Here is an 18755-nt window from a genome sequence, read left to right on the forward strand (position 1 = left end):
TATTCTAAATAACTAATTATTCTTAAAGATACAATCGATTTGCCTATTCTATTATTTAACAGTAAATTCAGTGTTTTGATACTATTTACAAGGACAAATATAACAATACATTGGTTACCCATTCTGGTTGCATTGTTCTTGTTCTAGTTTAGTGGGTGCCCTGAGCTGTGTTATTGAAGTGACAGTGAGTGTAGATTGGCGGTTGGGGCCAGTTGGCACAGAGTGGCTCACAGCTGAAGTGATGGCCGCTGACACAGTGGACGGACCACTCAGCCAAGAAATGGACAAACACTCAAGCTTTTACTTGCATACGGTGCAGATGATTTAGTGAGGTTATATAAAGTAAATAAAGTACCACTATTTTTGCTTATTATGTAAAGCTAGATCTATAAGCTAGATTGATTGATGGAAGTTTATTGAAAACTTTTTAAAAATGAATTACTGTAAAGTGCCTATTTCACATAACATAACTAACACAAAAGATAAATTTTTGTATTTGTATCTCTTGTATGTCTCCATGTTCTTAGCTTGATTTGACAACAGTAAAGTTAAACATGCTATATTGGTCCCATATCACCACTCCACCAACAAAATGATATTTGAGGAGCAGCATTACTCAGTGATGGCTTGAACTTGTGCCACGCTCACTGAAGCAATCAGGATAAATGAGTTGACAAACAGCCATTTACGCTGAAGTTATAGTCAGTTACAAAGCGATAAATGTTTCCAAGTCATTACATTTGGTATTTGATCTGGCTGCTTTCAAGGGCATTGGTTTCCCAGTAAATGACCCTTGATGTTGTTGAGCTGAAAATGTCTCTCAGCTTTGGTAATTGCCAGACATCACTATCTCTGTGACCTTATAACAAATGTCTGCTTGTTTTCTAAAGAATAACTCCATACCGATTACAAGGACAAATTGCATCTTTGATCTAATTGCTGAGCGCAAACAATACATCCCTTACCCAATTATGTGCCCATATTTTCTTGTGGAGCGTCACTTATTATCTGTCTTACAGCTTGAGAGGTCGCCCAGGGAGAGAATGACACACTCTGATCATGCAAGCCACCAACAGACTCTGTTCATTTAATCGGGTTTTTGCTCACAGCACATTTAAACAGGGCAAGCAAGGCACAAGTCACTGGTCGAGTTGCTTTAGGCTATAGTTATAATGGAACAGTAGCATTTTATATTCAAGAGACACAAAAATCACAAGTGTTGCAAAAGTTATTGTTCTTCCTATAGAATATCTGCAATGTATTTTTATAATGAAATGTTTTAAGGGCCCATATCACGCTACTTTTATCTAGTGTATGTTATTGTGTTTCCTTACCTAAAACATAGCCTGGAGTTGTGTTTTGTTTCATTTCCACATATCCTACAGTGTGGTTTCCCTAGCAACAAGTGGTGTTAGTTAGAAATTGTTATAAATTCCAAAATCCTACATAGTGTATCTTTAAGACAAAAATCCTGCAAATTTAGTTCTTCCCTCAAACAGCAAACACTCTGTTCCACCTTGTGATGTCATGTGATAATCCAGGAAGTCTTCCACCGTGTTTTTAAACTCCATACATCTTCATTAGAATATTTTGGATCATTTCAGCCTTGGAATTACCAATCTCTACTGAACTAAAGATAAAACATAGCTGTTAATTTGAAAAGCACCACTTCATAAGGTGGTATAGAGCATTTTGAGTTTTGGAGATGTTGACACACTAATAATAAAGGGTTACTATTTTTTTTCTTTGGTTTTAGACTAGTACTGCAAACTGAAAATCAAATCACAGTGACTCATATGGCTTTATTCTGTTGTGGTCAGTCCTGAGCCTGGAAGAATTGTGGAAGAAAGAAAATTTTTTGTATAAATGTATTCAAAATGACCATGCTAAATCCATTAGGAAAAATCAATAGAATAAAGGTTCCATGAGGAAGCTCGCAAAAGGGAAGCAGGATAAACCATATAGCCAAGCAATTACTACACCCACACTGACAAAAATTACTGGTGCAGAACACTGCAGAAAACACTTGACTTTGTTACGTGTTGATATTGTGGACCACTCCTGCAAACTCAGTTATTGAGCAAGCCAGCATCGCTTCAGGAAGATATGTCTTCCTGAATCATTGTCCAGTGATCTCTTTAGACAAGGAGCATCAAATGTAATATTCTTTTGAGCCACTGATCCCTTGCATCAACTTCATATTCACTTTATTCCGCCCCGCCCACTTTTGTCTCTAAATGTTCCTAAACCACGCTTTCTTGTGGTGGCACTTCCCATTCACATTAATTTCTATGGAGAATTTGGGAAAAGTTTTGCATCTTAAATATGACGTAAACACAACCTGAATGATGATGGAGGTGCACACGGCAACTTCCGGAATAAGGTGGATAACTTTTCAACTTTTCTATGAGAACTTGAATTCCTGCATAAAAAAGAAACAAATAAAAACATAAAATTTATGCAAGCCTTACATCTGCAACATATTTGATACCCCTTTCTTTTGTATGTTACTGTATAGATTATATCACATGTATTGTTGAGTAAGATTAATTATTTATGTAGTCAGGGAAAGGCATGTATTCAAAAACTAAAGCTATAGCATCAGACCCTGCCAATCTGATCTTGCCTCAATGAATAATAAATAATACACAGTGGAAACTAATGCTGTAGTAAAGGTCGCCGCTAAGCTTACATAAGGATGCTATAAATTTAATATCATAGGTTGTACATAAAATATGCCACTTAATTGGTTTTCTTATTTTTACTTTGATAACTTTTATTTGCTACTTAAAAGTCCTATATTACTCAAAATGTACTTTTTATTCGTGTTGAAATATTGTTATCTCATCAAATACATACTTGGAGTTTTGTTTCATTCACACGTTTGAATAATCCTTTGTTATTAGTCAGTCTATATCTCCAAAGCTCAAAATATTTTGTTCCATCTTATGATGTCATGAAGTGGTGGTTTTCCAGTTAACAACTACCTTTTACCTTTTGTTTAGTAGAGATTGGAAATTCCAGGGTTGAAATTATCCAAATGGTTTTAGCTAAGATGTATGGAGTTCATAAACACAGCAGAGCAGTTGTTGAATTACCACATGACAACACAAGGTGTTTTCTCTTTGAGAGAAGAACTCAGCCTAATTATGCACTGTTTGTGTGTTAAACAGGTGTGAATGAAACAAAACTCTGGGTATGTTTTTGATCAGGAAACAACATTTCAGAAAATAGGGTAATATGGGCCCTTTAAGTTAATGATTTCTTTCTACATTGTGGTATATTTTGAATGATTATAGTTGACCGTAGCTGACACTGTTATATTGTATATATGACGTGTATTTTTGTAAAAGGATCAGACTATAAGTGTGCTTCCATCAATCATGTAGCGTCATGTTATTCATCAGTGCTGCAGATGGTGCCTCAGGAGTATCATATGTTTCGCTGTGTGTGTATGGCTGTGTGGCCGTACACAGCCCCAGGTGAGGTCAAAGTCTCTATGTCAGTGGGTCATGACCATACAGCATAACCTCTTCAATAATTCAGCTGCTGTTCAGAGAAGCCATTTCATCCATAAGTCCTGGAACTATTCTCTCCTATTAAAGATTCATGATACATAGCAAGAGACATTCTTAATCACTCCTATTGTGTCCTTTAGTTTCACTGTTCACGCATAGGGCAGAACTAAGACATCTTTCATGACTGTAATTTAAGAACATCTTTGTCATTCATTATAGTAATAAATCCCCCATTTGATACCTTTTAAACCACTATTTTTCTCCACTGCTAAAGCTTAAAGTGGAAATTTCATATTATAGCTGAATGCTGCTGTGACGCAAGATCCCCACAGTTTGTACATGATAACCCTCATCAATCTTCTTGGCTGATGTTACTTACTCTCAAATTTACCCTCACTGTACTCTGTATGCTGACCTGCTTTGTACTGTGTGGTAATGGGTGTCCTTGCCTTTGGTGTATGGCATGACAATACCAGTAATAACCATCCATCACTGCCCTGCGTGGCTAAGTTACAGGCCAGAAAAAGGCACAGGCTGTCTCTTCCCTGTCAGGTGAGGCTCCATACAAAATGACCTATTTGTGCATTTGCATGGGCCCTAGACTACCATGGGCTGCAGGGTGTTCCTGCTCAGACCCTACAGGGTGATGGCTTCCCTCAGTGTAAAATGACTAATGTGTTTTTCTCTGGGGGACACTGGCGCAGAGCTTATGTAAAGTGTGATGAGTGGGCACAGCGCAGACATCAGTGCGAGCACAGCCATTTGAGGAGCTGTGTGGATGTGATGCTTCGGCCTGTGAGTCTACGCCCACACACTCTCATGCTTGTTTGTTAGCCATGTCCTACACCTGCACCAGGAACACTCACAAGAACTTCACTGGAAAGACATGGATGTTTGACCGTAATAAGATACTTAAATACTGAATCTACTATGGACAGTGTGTACAGTTTTATAAAATATAAAAACCTTGCAGATCTATGCTGATCCTTTTAATACTGTATTTTTCACCTCTTTTCTATCAGTAGCCCAAGAAGGTCACTAGCATACATTAAAGTGTGTAATATGTAAATTTCACCTCTCCACCCACAGTGGTCTTAGTCAGACGCCATCATAATGCCCTCATGTAAAAACATGCAGGGGCCTCATCATTCATTATTTTTAATAGGGGAGAATGCTGAAAATGGCAAAAGCCTTGTTAGCTTAATGTGCTGTCTTTCAGCCCTTAATGGGTTCAGTTAGAAGAAAAAAAACTGCAGCGTGTGTATGGCTGATGTTATTGCAGAGAGAAGAGGACAGAAGTGGCAGAACATGCTCTGTCCTTACTGTCCCCAGCCCAGGTTAAGGCTTCTATAGCTAACCTACAATTGTAATTAATTAGTTTAAAAATTCTGGACCTACTTCTCTGTCCTCTTTGACTCTTTGCGATGTTGAGGACAGTCTTTGCACATTGCCATCTAAGTTACACTCTCAGACTGAAGCCTACTTCAGATAAATTAAACATAGCCATGCCAGGACATACTGATGGCCATGAACTACAGGTGACATTTACCACTGAAGCAATTAGAGGAGCAGTGGATTTCTAAGCTCTTTTGTACTGTGCGGTTGCAGATGGCTATCTGTTACCTCTTCTCTCTCTGTTAAGTGCACCTAACAAACAGTGAGAGCGCTACAGGGACATGACCCTGTGTGTTTCACTAAAGGAGGATAGCAAGTTTTTTCTGTTTACCATATTTCGTATGTTTAAGTTAGGGTACACTGTTGTCCTTATAGAGAAATGTATCCTTTGCATTTGACTCACCCTGCAATGCCACTGGTGTAGTCTGTCAGCAGCAATGACTGACTGCAGCTTAGTGCCTGGTAGGGCCCTTCTCAGGTTCATGGCCAGGACCAACCAGACAGTTTGGAAGAAAGGAGAGAGGAACACAAAATTCTTGTGTAGTAGAAGCACTATACTAAATATTAAAAAGAAGCTCAGCATTTGCACAGTTGAGACCCTTTGTGTGGGTGTGGGTGTGTGTGGGTGTGTGAAATGTCAGGAAATGTCCTTTATGTGTGAAAAGTTAATGAGGCTGGGCACTCTGCAGGCAGCTGGAGGATGGCTCACTCAGATGAGGTCAGCTCTTGAAGGTGGAATGTACAGGTGTATTTTAGCTGAGTGTGAGATACAGCAGGGCTTCGATAACAGAGCAGAACAGTGCAGAGTGCAGTCATGGCAACAGAGTTTATCAAAGTTATGATTTTGGTAAAGTTGACATGCTACTTTTGTATGTAGTTTTAATTTAAATTTAAACTATAAGTTAACCTACCGTCAATTAACTTGACTCACATTAAAGGCTAGCAGTTGCACAACTGTTGCATAGTTCCTCTTGTTGGAGAACAGACTATACCTGTATGTTCTTTGTGTAAGTGTCAAGCTCATTTAATAAGAATGATAAACCAGTGTTAAAATGCTGAAAAACAATTAATGGGGTGCAGCCATATGCCTCAGTGTTAGGGCTGATGTAAGGCTGGGCAATATAGGGAAAAAAACTAATTGTGATCTCATCCATGTGGCAATACACTGTACTTATTATCAACCACACCAAATCAGGTTCTGACGTCACATTGTATCTGTTTGAGCATTCAGCTGCATTGGACACTTTTCCCCACCCACGTATCCTATTGTTCAACCCTCTAAGGCTGTGAGTGAGTGACAGCCAATCATAGGATGAATTCAGAAAACAAGCAAATCACAACTTAAAAGGCATATAGAAATGCCAAGTCTGTATGGATCGAGATGAAAATGAAATTGTAATGTAGCTCAAAGAAAATTGTGAAATTAATTTCTTGGCATATTACCCACCTCTAGACTGATTTTGGGGATCTATATCTCTATGCTGTGTTATATGACTCTGTGTTGTAGGTTTAAGGTACTTAAATAGGTGTACATTCCTATCCTGACTTTTAATTTGTTCTCATATGTAAACGGAAAGATTATCCACATCCTGGCGTGCTGTTAAGAATTTTTATTATTTGTCTGTCACTTGCTTCCTCCAAAGGTCAACAGCATGCTGTCTGACCGACGGTGTTATGAAATAGTTGACAGATATTTTTGACTGCTGCTTACTGCAAGTAACAGTAGCCTCTAGCTCTGTGTGGGACATGCTGCATTCAGACCACTGCTGCCCACCTGCTGCTGACCTGTGTCCTATAGGCCCTAGTGAGTGACTGCTACTGATATGGCCTGGATAAACTGATGTGACAGACTTAGATATTTGATATATGCTTTGTTAAAATACTTAATATAATGATTTTATTGTTGTTGTTAGTGTTGTGCTGATTCCAAAAGAGATTTTAAATAAATTCCGGTGCATAAATGCATAAAAAAACTTATGCAAGGAAATTCTGAGGGACCGAAACGTTGTATCAATAAAAGAAAACCCGGAATCAGACCGTGTGCAGGAGTTTTCTTTAAAACAACTGTGCTATGGAAATTTCATAAACATGTAGAGAAGACATTACAGGATAAACAAATATCTATAATCACTTGCCAACAGCTAAACGTGAGAATATCTTGTTTCTGACAAATGTCTCTGTCCACAGTCTCACAGTTTGTTCTAAATATAAAGCCACTCTTCTGGGACTCATACATGCTTCACTGGCTGTTGTGCTCTGCAAGACATTCTCATAGGCTTTTGAAATAGTTCAACAAATAGTTTATGGAGCTAATATAGAGGACTCTTTATCACAGTTATTGGGTCAGTTGAGGACAAGATTATTAACTGTGAAAGTAATTGGTAATAAGTAGAAATCTTATAAACAGCACTGCTAATGATAAATGGTTTTATGGTTATATATTCATTCTTACTACTGGTGCTGGTACAGTATGTATTAGAGCCCGACCGATATGGATTTTGTTGTGGTCGATATGAAACTGATATAATGGGAGTTGGGGCTGCCGATAGCCGATATAATCACCGATATATTTAGTGATGTAAAAATTCACTGTAAATCTTGAATTGATTAAAAAACTTTGGTTTGGTTCTAGTGAATTCTAAATTGGGTTTATTTAGGCAACATTTATTGTTATTTTGACTCTTCACATCAAATTTACATACAGTAGATTGGCCTAATGGCATTTTTGCATCACATTCTAGCTACTGTTACTGTCACTGCTAGTGATGGGTATTCCAGTTTTTTTTTTTTGGGAGAACCGGCTCGGCTCACTAAAGCAGCTGGCTCTTTCGGCTCCCAAGCGACTCTTGAGATTGTTTTGTTGCAAGCAGGACTAAACCAGAACTGAACCAGGACTGAATGTCGGGACTCGGTTTCTATCTTTCTCCTGCACTCGAGCCCAAGATTAGTCCTGGTTTATTCATTTTATGCTGAACTGCAGCCAAATATGCACTTTTTTTATCCTATGCACACGCAGATTTGAAAGTTTCGTTTTCAGCCGCTGCTGCTGTCAAACTACGGGTCTACATGCGGCATGAAGAGAAAAAGTGAGAAAAAGAGAAAACACGGCTCCTAATAAGAAACATGCTCCCGTTGTTCGCTTCAAAGAGCCGGATCTAAGAGCCGCTTCGATCGCGACCGACCCATAACTCCTAGCTAGTAAACTATCGCTATTAGCCTTTAGCCGTAAAAACGTGCGCACCGCGGTAATTAATTATATGCATAAATGTGGATCATTCACACGTCTATTCACAGCTCATTTACATATCAATACTGGTCCAGTAACAAATATACGGCCAATGTAGTCACTTTACAATAGACCAATAGAAAACAGCCTGTTTATGTGTGGGAGCTACAGCAGCTAATTGCTAACAAAACCTAAACTAGCTTCAAAGTCGATGTATTTCCAACGCTCACACAGGCTCCTCCTCACATCACAAGTCTGCACTAATAAATGTCCTTTTAATCCAGACTCAAACCGATTGTCCGAAAAAGAATATAATCTCAATGTTGCACCGCTGCCGGTGTAAACAAACACACGCGAGTGAAGTGACGTCACTCTGGTGGTGTGTTCAGGGACAGTACGGACACAGACACAAACAAATTACACCGTAGATAAATACTGATGCGGAGTCACATATTAGGACATTTATCTGTCTGTAAATTGGATTAAATGAACATAATGTAGAGAGTCTAAGCTTTATAACGGTATAACATGCCCACGTGAAATATCGGCCCATATCAGCCAGCATATCGGCCGATATGTCTCCAGGTGCCCATATTGGCCTATAATATCGGCCAGCCGATATATCGGTCGGGCTCTAGTATGTATAGTACAATATTTATCTCCCTGTCTCATATGCAGACAATACACTGTGTATGTGACATTAGCCTTCAGAAGGTTCGTGGGCCATCACTTTTCTACTTCTTACTGACATTTACCTCAGGTGAATATTTAATATTCCCACAATGAAGATCTGCTGGAAACCCCATGTAAGCTACATAGCATCAAAATGATCAACGAACATTGCTGTTATAGGAAAAACAAAGCATATACTGGACTGCAAATCTCTGTTGACTTTATTTATAAAAATATAAAATGTTAAGTCCATGCACTCTTTAGTGCATGTCTGCACTAAAGAGTGCAGACATGTACATTGGATATTTGGTATATGATATTACTGTTACCTGCTTCACCTGGCAGAGGTCATAAGACTGCTTGATCCTATAGCTTTTGTCAACTCCAACAGAGCCTGTTCTCCTGAAGAAAGCACTCAGTATCATGTTAAAGTACATTATGGTAGAGGCCTGTCCTTGTGCACATGTTGTCTATGTGTGTTATATGAGCCCCATAAGCTGGTCAGTTTAGGCTAACAATAAACGCCCTGCCTCAGAGACCACTGCAGCTGATGTGATGGCCTGAGTTATTGTGAAGCACTGGATCATATCCCTTACCTCTCTGATGACTGACATCATCAATGACCTATACAAAGCTGTTTGCCTCTCAACTCACATACCAGCCAGAATGTCTCTGCACATGCACCCCTTTTATTTTAGGTGTATGCTTAAACTGAAAAGATTGGAATGCTTTTGAGTACCCGCTACTTATGTTTGTTGAGATGTTTGTTGTACAGAATGTGAATCACGTTGTGCTCGAAACTGCATATTAATGACGTACTGTAGAATGGATATAAAATGGGTCCATGACTATTAGGGGATTTTGTGAATTGGCTCTGGCTCAAATGCCAGCTGCTTTTCCAGCCTCACAGAGGCCATTGTCAGCTTTTCTAAGCACCACAGACCCATGCCTTTATGGATTATCTCGGAGCACTAGCTTTAATTTCACTGCTGTGTTAGGGTCAATTAGAGTGTGTGATTGTAATTGTACTCATTTACTGTTTGATTGTTACCACTGAAAGGATTTGACTCACTTTAATTTGTGTCCCATTGTCTATGTCTTCTCTGTACACATTTTTCTCATATATATATTTTTTTCTTTCAGGTGTGTGACCCGCTAATTTGACCCCAGCACAGAGCATAACTGTCAGCTGACGGAGGGCCATGGCGGGGTGCCTGAGCCAGGATGTTTGCTGGACACTGGCAATGCTCTTCATCCTAGTAATGATTGTTGTGTCACCCATCCTAGGCCAAGGATGTCCCCAGCGATGTGAGTGTGTCTCAAGGCTCAAGACCGTGTCTTGTAATAATAAAAGACTGACTGCACTCCCTGAGGCCATACCCTCAGACACAAGGGTCTTGGACCTGAGTAGTAATAAACTTCGCTGGGTTGAACACGGGGACCTGCTCACATATCCTCACCTTGAAAAGTTGGACCTAAGTGACAACATGATTAGTGTGCTTGAACCCAATGCATTTTCAAGTCTTCAGAATCTGCAGTCTCTCTCTCTCCGGGGAAACCAATTGAAACTGGTACCCATGGGAGCTTTCTCGCGTCTTACCAACTTAACTTCATTGGACCTAAGTGGAAATAAAATTGTAATTCTGTTAGACTTTACTTTCCAAGACCTAAAAAGTCTGAAAAATCTTGAAGTTGGGGACAATGATCTTGTTTATATTGCAAACAAAGCTTTTCTGGGTCTTGTAGGCCTTAGAGAGCTGACCATTGAAAGATGTAATCTGACCTCTGTGTCAAGCCAGTCTTTGTCTTACCTTCATAATCTTGTGACTTTACGGCTTCGCTACCTCAGTATCTCTGCCTTAGAAGATCAGAACTTTCGTAAACTGGGTAATTTGAGGGGCTTGGAGATCGACCACTGGCCCTTTTTAGAGTACATCTCCCCTCACAGTCTGCAGGGTCTTAATTTGTCCTGGCTGTCTATTACACACACCAACATCACCTCTGTGCCCACCTCTGCCCTGCGCAGTCTATCCCACCTCACTACTCTCAACCTCTCGTATAACCCCATCTCTGTACTGGAGTCCTGGGCCCTGCGAGACCTCGTCAGACTGAAGGAGCTTCATTTAGTGAGCACTAACCTTATGACAGTTCAGCCCTACGCGCTGGGAGGGCTCAGACAAATCCGCCTCCTAAACTTCTCCACTAACAGCCTAGTAACACTGGAGGAGGGGGCCTTCCAGTCCGTCAACACCCTGGAGACAGTACGTTTGGACGGGAACCCTTTAGCCTGTGACTGCCGCTTACTGTGGATCCTCCAGCGCAGGAAGACACTAAACTTTGACAGAGCTCCCCCAGTGTGCACAACACCTGTGGAGGTGCAAGGCAGGGCTCTTTCCGCTTTCTCAGACTCTGCTCTTTTTGAACATTTTACTTGTCAAAAGCCCAAAATCCGTAACAGGAAACTGCAGCAGATATCTGCCCGCGAGGGACAGGTGGTGTCCTTCATTTGCAGAGCAGAAGGTGAACCAACGCCTGTTATTTTCTGGATCTCTCCCCAACGCCGCCGCATAACCACAAAGAGTACAGGTCGTCTCACTGTCTTACCGGAAGGTACATTGGAAATACGCTATGCTCAAGTCACAGACAGTGGGACGTATATCTGTATAGCCAGTAACGCAGGTGGAAATGACACTTACTTTGCCACTCTTACAGTGAGTGGGTTGCCTCTCGATGCAGCACTTATGGCAAACCGTACCTATTACACTGGGGACCTGAATGACACAAATCTAAATGACACTAAGGTCTTTTTAAAGTTTACTCTGGATTTAAAGACCATCCTCATATCCACGGCCATGGGCTGCATCATGTTCCTAGGAGTGGTCCTGTTCTGTTTCATTTTACTGTTTGTGTGGAGCCGAGGCAGAGGGCAGCACAAAAACAACTTTTCTGTGGAGTATTCCTTTAGAAAGGTGGATGGACCTGCAGCCAGCGGAGGACAGGGTGGGGCACGAAAGTTTAACATGAAGATGATATAAACTGACTTTTTTTTTTACAAAACATGTTTACAAGCCTTGTAATGCTACAGATATAAAAAACAAAAAACAAAAACAAAACAAAAAAAACTTTAGAAGAACTTTTTTATCTAATGACTTTTTACATTATGTTTTAGCATTGCATACTTTTATGGTCACTTGCGCCGAATGGGACTCAAATTATTGTATAGACCAAACAACAATATGTATAAACATATATTTACTGATATATTGAACGATTATAGGCCGTTTGCCAACTAAACATGAAAAATAACTAAGCTTTTGCTATCTTTCCTTCTCTGAGTTGCCATCATAGTTCTTTTAAAATTTCCAAATTAATTATTGTATTATCAACCGTGTTGGTGCTTCATAAATGCCAAGGACTTGCCAATGTTTATCTGAAAGTATAGGCCTCTATTATATCTTACAATGGTTACATTCAGGATTTCAGTACCCTGGTAATTTGATAAGTAACAAAAGGCTGTTGTCTAACACTGCCAAGATTAGCCCAAAGCACCACTCGAATGAGCTAGAGTAAGGGAACAATAGCCACATGCACAGTATAGACTACCATTAAATAACATAGAGGACATTGTTAAAATCTTTATATTGTATAATCTGTAATACTCCTTATTCAATGCTCATACTTGTAAATGTTGGTTGTATTTAAACTTCTCTCATGTTAAATATGTTAAATTGTACAGGTAGAACATCTGTAAAGATGTAAAATATTATTTTGTAATTGTTGAAAATTGCACATTTGTGGTTGTTTTTAAATTGTGTTGAGTAATCTGATTGAACAAAATCTCTCGTTAAATCTGCCTTTTCCAATCCATTGCCATGATTCCCAGAGCATTTACCCTTTCACACTTTGGTTTATCAGAAAGATATTGCGCTGAGACATGCCTGCTCCCAGAGTGCTCACATCACATCATGAGGGGCATATATGTCAGATCTCAGACTATTTTGGGGTGTACAGGACAGTGCCACTGCATTCCACATTATGAACAATCAAATATCAGATTTTTGGTTGATTTATTCAGTTGAGGGTAAGAAGTTAAGATCATTCTTACCCAGTCTCCAATAGGAAATGCAGCAATGTTACTCTTTCTTCCTTTAGGCTATATGTTGTATAATTAAAATTTGATTATATTTTTCTTTCACGACATTGTTTCAACAATAAATGATAGCGTGTGTTTATGATAAAATATAATTTTTTCATCTGTTGACACCTCATTTTAGTGGTCCTAGGGCTAGCACAGGCAGTTAGATGCTGTTACACTGCCCCCCAATGGTTGAAAACAAAATTGCCCAAGGTGGAGCACACAGCACAGTAGTGTAAATTAGGCACACTGCTATTAGCTCAACATAATGCACAAACGACATATTTCTAAGAGAAAACATTTATGTACAGGCTGCATTTATCATCTCAGTGTTAACATGACTGATGAAACTATGATTCATGTTGTAATATATGAAGCATTGTGTCTGCAGATTGTGCTAGACTGTTTTGTATTGTTTTATAAAATGAAGCAAACTATTTATAAAGCATGCTATTCAGATCAGATATGATGATGTCTACTGTTGCCTTTTTTGCTGCAGTCATCTCTGTTTTTCACTTTGTTTTTGGTTAAATGTTGAAAGTTGATTTTTGACATTGTGTACACCCGTGACCCCTCACTGTGATATTTCTGTTTCATTTGAAATAGTTTTAAAATTAAATCACCGCATGGATATGCGATCATCACAACAAGCTAATTATTTTGAATTTTTGAAGTCTTTTCTTCATCGTGTTTGATGTTTTGTCTGTTTCTGCATTATTATTATTATTATTATTAGTAGTAGTAGTAGTAGTAGTAGTAGTAGTAGTAGTAGTAGTAGTAGTAGTAGTAGTAGTAGTAGTAGTAGTAGTAGTAGTAGTAGTAGTAGTAGTATAATATACAGACCACACAGATGTCTTATACTAACTGTGTTGGCCATAGTGAGTCATATGTCATCACACTTTAACTCTTCTTTAAACTCAACACACGTTTATGGAACAAACCACTTGGGGACAAAAATTAGCTGTGAAAACGACCACAGGCTCAAAGTCCTGGGCAACTTCTGGACAGCTAAGAGATCGTCGTCCTCTAGTCTAGACTATCAAGTATGCACGCCCCTGGATTTGTATATGTCCCAGATCCCTCCAGGTGGAGCTGTAGCTCCTGTCTCGCGCTAGTCTATCGTTGGTGTGTTGTGATGGCGCGTGGGCTTTGCGGTTAATGCTGTGCAATATTTATGGGCCTATTGGATTTTTAATAGGCCTAATAGCCTAATGTAAATAGCGTACAAACAGACTAGATTATATTTATACTTGTTACTTTTGTTACTTTTTTTTGGAACATTGCAATATATTATGAAAGAGTGGTGAAAAATATATGGCTAATTAGGCTAGTTCATACTATTCAGTTAGGTCTAATTCGGTGCGAATGTTAATGCTAGCAGTTAGAGCATTACCACATGTCCTGGGCCAGTGCCAACAGATGCATTATTTGTGCAGTGGTGTAAGACTGAGGACAAGTACAAAAGAAAGTGAGTAGCCTAACCACCTGCGCTTTTTATATTTCAACAAAAATAGTTTCCATTAATGATTTGGCCTAAAGCAAAAACGGCACACAACTTTTGACTGTCTAAAGATTGTTTAATTTATGCTGTAAAATGAATGTTACAAAGAAAACCAAAGATAGGCAACTGGAAGATTTTAATGGTCACACAATGTAGGAAGATGACAACTTCTGCCCACACAGGAAAACCAAACCTCTTCACAGTTATCATTTGAACTTCGTTTGTAAGTGTACACAGTAGCCATAGCCAGTAAGCAGCACGTTAACAACTGACCTTATTTATTTTTTTAGATATATTTTAATTACTTTTTTTACTTGGTCATAATACTCATGTTAATGAACATACATAAGACACATGCTGTAAACATGTCTAACTGTAGCAATGCATAATTTATATTTATTGACTCTCATAAACACACATTCATGTTGTACTCTAATGTATCAACACTGGAGGCAATCTGGGTGAAGTATCTTGCTCAAAGATACAACAAAACACACACCTTCCTTAGATGCAATACACAAAGTGGTCAGTCAAAATAAAGTAATTGATGCAAAGATGCGGCACAATGTTGGTCATTGTAATGCTTGATTTTAAAACAGTATTTATAATGTGCTATTCTTGGTTATGAGGGTAAGTAAGGTCTGTCTCTGTCTGGGTTGTTCTTTGGAGTTTGCATAGGACCAGGTAGCTGTGAAATTCGAGGGACCTGTTGCTCATCTTCCTCCCAAAGGTCTTTTCTGGGACTCGGCCTCCTCGGCATACACATAGCATCAGGTTGACGAAGTTGGCTCTGTTTGAACATTTCAGGATACATGAGTGTAGAGGAGAGACTGGAGCTTATGCCACCATGCTGGTTTAAATAAGGACTGGCTCTTGTCTGGGGTATAGGCATGAAGACCGGGTGAGGAGGTTGTGAGGCGGACCACAGGGGGGATTCTTGACTTCTCCAGTAGTCCCTTTGCAGAGCGAGATGGGAGACCCGAGCACTGTTACGGGCCTGGTCCTGCATATGGGACAGTTGGTAGGCAGTGTAGGCAGCGGGGTGTGCTAGCCCAAAGTGGATCTTAATGGCCGTCAGTTCAGCTTTGAGTCGTGTGTTCTCCTCTTTCAGCGCCAGGACATAAGTTTCAAGCACATAGTCGTTCATTCTTCTCTTCTCCCGTGACTTCTTGGCTGCTTCATTGTTTTTACGTCGCTTCTCCCAGTAAAGGGCATCTTTCTGCTCATCAGGTATGAACTCCCTTTTGCGACGAGACCCTCTACGCATCACATCATTGTCCACAATACCAAGAAGGTTTTGGGGTCTTTCAAAGTTCAGGGATCGGGACTCCATTCTGGTAAGCTGCAATAGAATAGAGAGAAAATAGACAATAAAGCAGTAAATCTAAGCATGTGCCTTATTGTTATTTTTTTTTATTTATGCGTAGTCAGTTGTTTGTTAGTCTTTGTTCTTCCATGTAAATATCTTCATTGGGGTGAAATTAGATAATTTTACTCCCTGGCCTTTAGTCAATTTTGCTGTTAACTCTTTCACACCATATGTGGCCTTCTTTAAAGCAGTTTAAGGTGTAAAGTATATATATATATATATATATATATATATATATATATATATATATATATATATATATATATTATTTTTTTTTTTTTTTTTTTTACAATTTTGACTTATACTGCTACTACTACTTAACTCCACAAATGTAACACAAATATTTGCACCTTGCAGTAAAAGGGTAGACAGCTAGACAGCTAAAACATCAGAGAATCTGACAAAATATCTTTAAAACAATGTACAGTCAAAGCCAAATTAAAATGTGTTCTTAACAGAGATTATAAAAAAAGATCTTATCTAACTTTGCTGGTCATACTCAGTTTCTACTTCCTCTCTGCTATTCTTTTTTTATCTGTGAACCTTTCTTTATTTTGCAGTGCAGGTTTTGAGCATGAAAATGTTTTTTAACATTTTTTTCAACCTTCTTATAGATTTTGACATTTTTGTCTTTTGTTTTTGTCTATAAAATAGTTCAGCTAATTCACATTTCTTTTTGTTCATTATAAAACCTGTATTCTTCAAGCGGAAATGGTTTTAGACACAAGCTCTAACTTCACAGATTATTACTTCAAAGTGTCATGGACAGTTAACTTCTCTGTTTTATTCTTGTCATTCGAGCTCGCACTGTGCCTGGCCTTACACAGGAGCAACAAAACAACACTTCAAAGAGGCATAGGGCCCTGTGTGCTGTGGTGAGAGGACCTGTCATGTTATAAATACATACTTCTGCCATTATATATCTGCTTTGTGTGCTTGCGTGTGGCTATATGCCTCTCTATATAGCACAAAAAACGGATGCCTCCGCATGTGCCAGAGATTAATTTAGGGGAAAAAAAGTGTTAATTATATTATACATAGTACATAGATAACCAGCAGATATCTTTTAAGATCTAAAGCCTAGTCCTTACCTTGAGTTGATGAGTAGCGCTAGTGAAGTTCACACACTCCTCAGTGCTGTGCACACCTATGGCAGTGCTCTTTGAGCTCCTGTAGCGCAGATTGATAGTCAGAGAGGGGCTGTCTTGTTCATATCCTCCTCCTTTGCTGCGCTGTGTCTTTTGCCTCTTGTTTCCTCACCAGCAAATTGATTATGATTACAATAGTGGTTACTGCACCCTTGTGCATCTTGCAGTTAATTTACTTGTTCTATTAATTTTAGCTTGTGCTGATTTTATGTATATTTTGAAGAATTACCATTACCAAGGCCCAGACATTGTTTAATACAAATATTGACATTTGCAACAAGAATCTCTAATGCTGTGTTTGAATTAGTAGGTTACCAAAAAAAAAAAGAATAGTAAATAAAATATGTACAGGCGATTTAAAGAATGAATTTGTATGTATGTATTTATATGGTAAATAAATGGTTGTGTGCAAGTGGAAATTTTTCTCATGCACTGTTTCCACAAATGTGAACATTGACGTTACTGAGTAATTATTCAGGGAAAGAAAGGGGAATACCAGGTAAGACAAGGTTTTGGTGAAAGTTATATTCCCACAAAATAACGGTGAAACCACATGTAACTTTTAAACAAACCCAAGCTGGATAGCAATAAATTTGAAAACTATGCTCCTCCAGCACAGGAGTGACTGACCGCCCATATTAATATAACTGTACATGTTACATATATGTGTGGATGTGTTTGGGTAGGGGTTATAGGTGTTTCCTTATTAGAGCACAGTCTGTGTGTGTGTTCCTACTAAGATTATGACTCTTTCTAACAGGAACCTGGCTCTAGGGAGAGCCTACTGCACAAGTTAAAATGTTTGGAGAACACAGAGACTTGAGTAAGGCAATGCACTTCAGGAGAGAACATCTACACACACCAAAAGCCCTACAAGAAACCAACCTTTGACCGTCATGTGTTAGTGTCAACCACTATATTATCATTCTTACATCAATATCAGATCATATGTTCTCATTAAAACTTTAAATGTCTAAATGTTTAAATGCATTATTCACACATAAGATACATATGCACAGTATAACCCCACAGATTCCCATAGAAAGTATCCCACACTATCAAGCACAAGTGTGCATTTTGTGCACCAAAACACATAAGGTTCCTCCACTCAGTACGGAAGCTTTAACCACAACATGGCAGCCATAAAACCATTAAGTATGGGTGAGAAATGAGTCACAAACAAGACTGTATTTGTCTGTTTTTCTGTCTGTTTATGGGTCATTATATTACAGGAACATACCACTAAAACATGGCTATGGTCTTGCCACACTCAGCAGCTGTGTAAAAAATATTTGTCTAAAATGCTTTGCTTAGATTTTATTTGAGTTTGAGAGGGCACAAAAGAACTTGTTTTTCCAGGCACCGGCATACCCAATCCACATGAAATTTGTCAAGTGTGAGTGGTGAGTGTGGGGGCTGCCCAAAGAACAGTGGGGGAATATCTTTTTTGTGGTTTATTGTTTTGTTTTTGAAAAAAAAAAATCCTTAAGATTTTCTTTTTGACTCACTGTAACCACGTAGTGAATGCACCCCACAGTTTATCTTCCAGCAATAACAACTCAAAATTTTATCAGTAAATTTTATAAAGCAACAACTACATCAATAATACTATTTAGCTGTAACTTGCAGATTGAAAGTGCTGAAAAGTTGGGTTCATGTGAATCTTTCCCATATTTTAAAATGTGGTCAAATTTGCTCTTTAACTGAATTCTCTGTTTTCGCATGAAAAGGGAAACTAATTGTATACAATACATTTTGGTATTGTTCAGCCTTATTGGTGTCATTATCATT

General features: G+C 38.8%; 2 protein-coding genes across 5 annotated transcripts in view; one reads left to right on the forward strand and one right to left on the reverse strand.

Moving 5' to 3' along the window:
• Positions 1-13584, forward strand: part of lingo3a (leucine rich repeat and Ig domain containing 3a) — a 55756-nt gene extending 42172 nt beyond the window's left edge. For all 4 annotated transcript variants that reach the window (XM_055165144.1, XM_020940135.2, XM_055165145.1 and 1 more), the window contains one exon: positions 9955-13584. In XM_055165144.1, the coding sequence (XP_055021119.1) occupies positions 10014-11846 (1833 nt within the window). In that variant the 5' untranslated portion in view covers positions 9955-10013 and the 3' untranslated portion in view covers positions 11847-13584. The remainder of the gene's footprint in view (positions 1-9954) is intronic.
• A 961-nt stretch (positions 13585-14545) lies between these two features.
• On the reverse strand, positions 14546-17862 carry LOC110174023 (nuclear factor interleukin-3-regulated protein-like). The gene is made up of 3 exons (XM_020940055.2): positions 17850-17862; positions 16908-17071; positions 14546-15789 (listed from the first exon to the last, which is right to left on the reverse strand). Exons 1-3 carry the CDS (start codon positions 17860-17862, stop codon positions 15070-15072), a joined length of 897 nt encoding a protein of 298 aa, XP_020795714.1. The 3' UTR covers positions 14546-15069.
• Positions 17863-18755: the final 893 nt, after the last annotated feature.

Source organism: Boleophthalmus pectinirostris, unplaced genomic scaffold (genome assembly GCF_026225935.1).
Source record: "Boleophthalmus pectinirostris isolate CB_2022bp ecotype Guang Dong unplaced genomic scaffold, ASM2622593v1 HiC_scaffold_7, whole genome shotgun sequence".
In the NCBI taxonomy this organism is placed as follows: Eukaryota; Metazoa; Chordata; class Actinopteri; order Gobiiformes; family Gobiidae; genus Boleophthalmus; species Boleophthalmus pectinirostris.

Excerpts from the sequence above, each read along its gene's own strand:
- LOC110174023 (XM_020940055.2), bottom strand. Across the intron at positions 15,790-16,907 it reads GCGCTACTCATCAACTCAAG|CTTACCAGAATGGAGTCCCG; the intron begins GTAAGGACTAGG and ends ATTCTATTGCAG.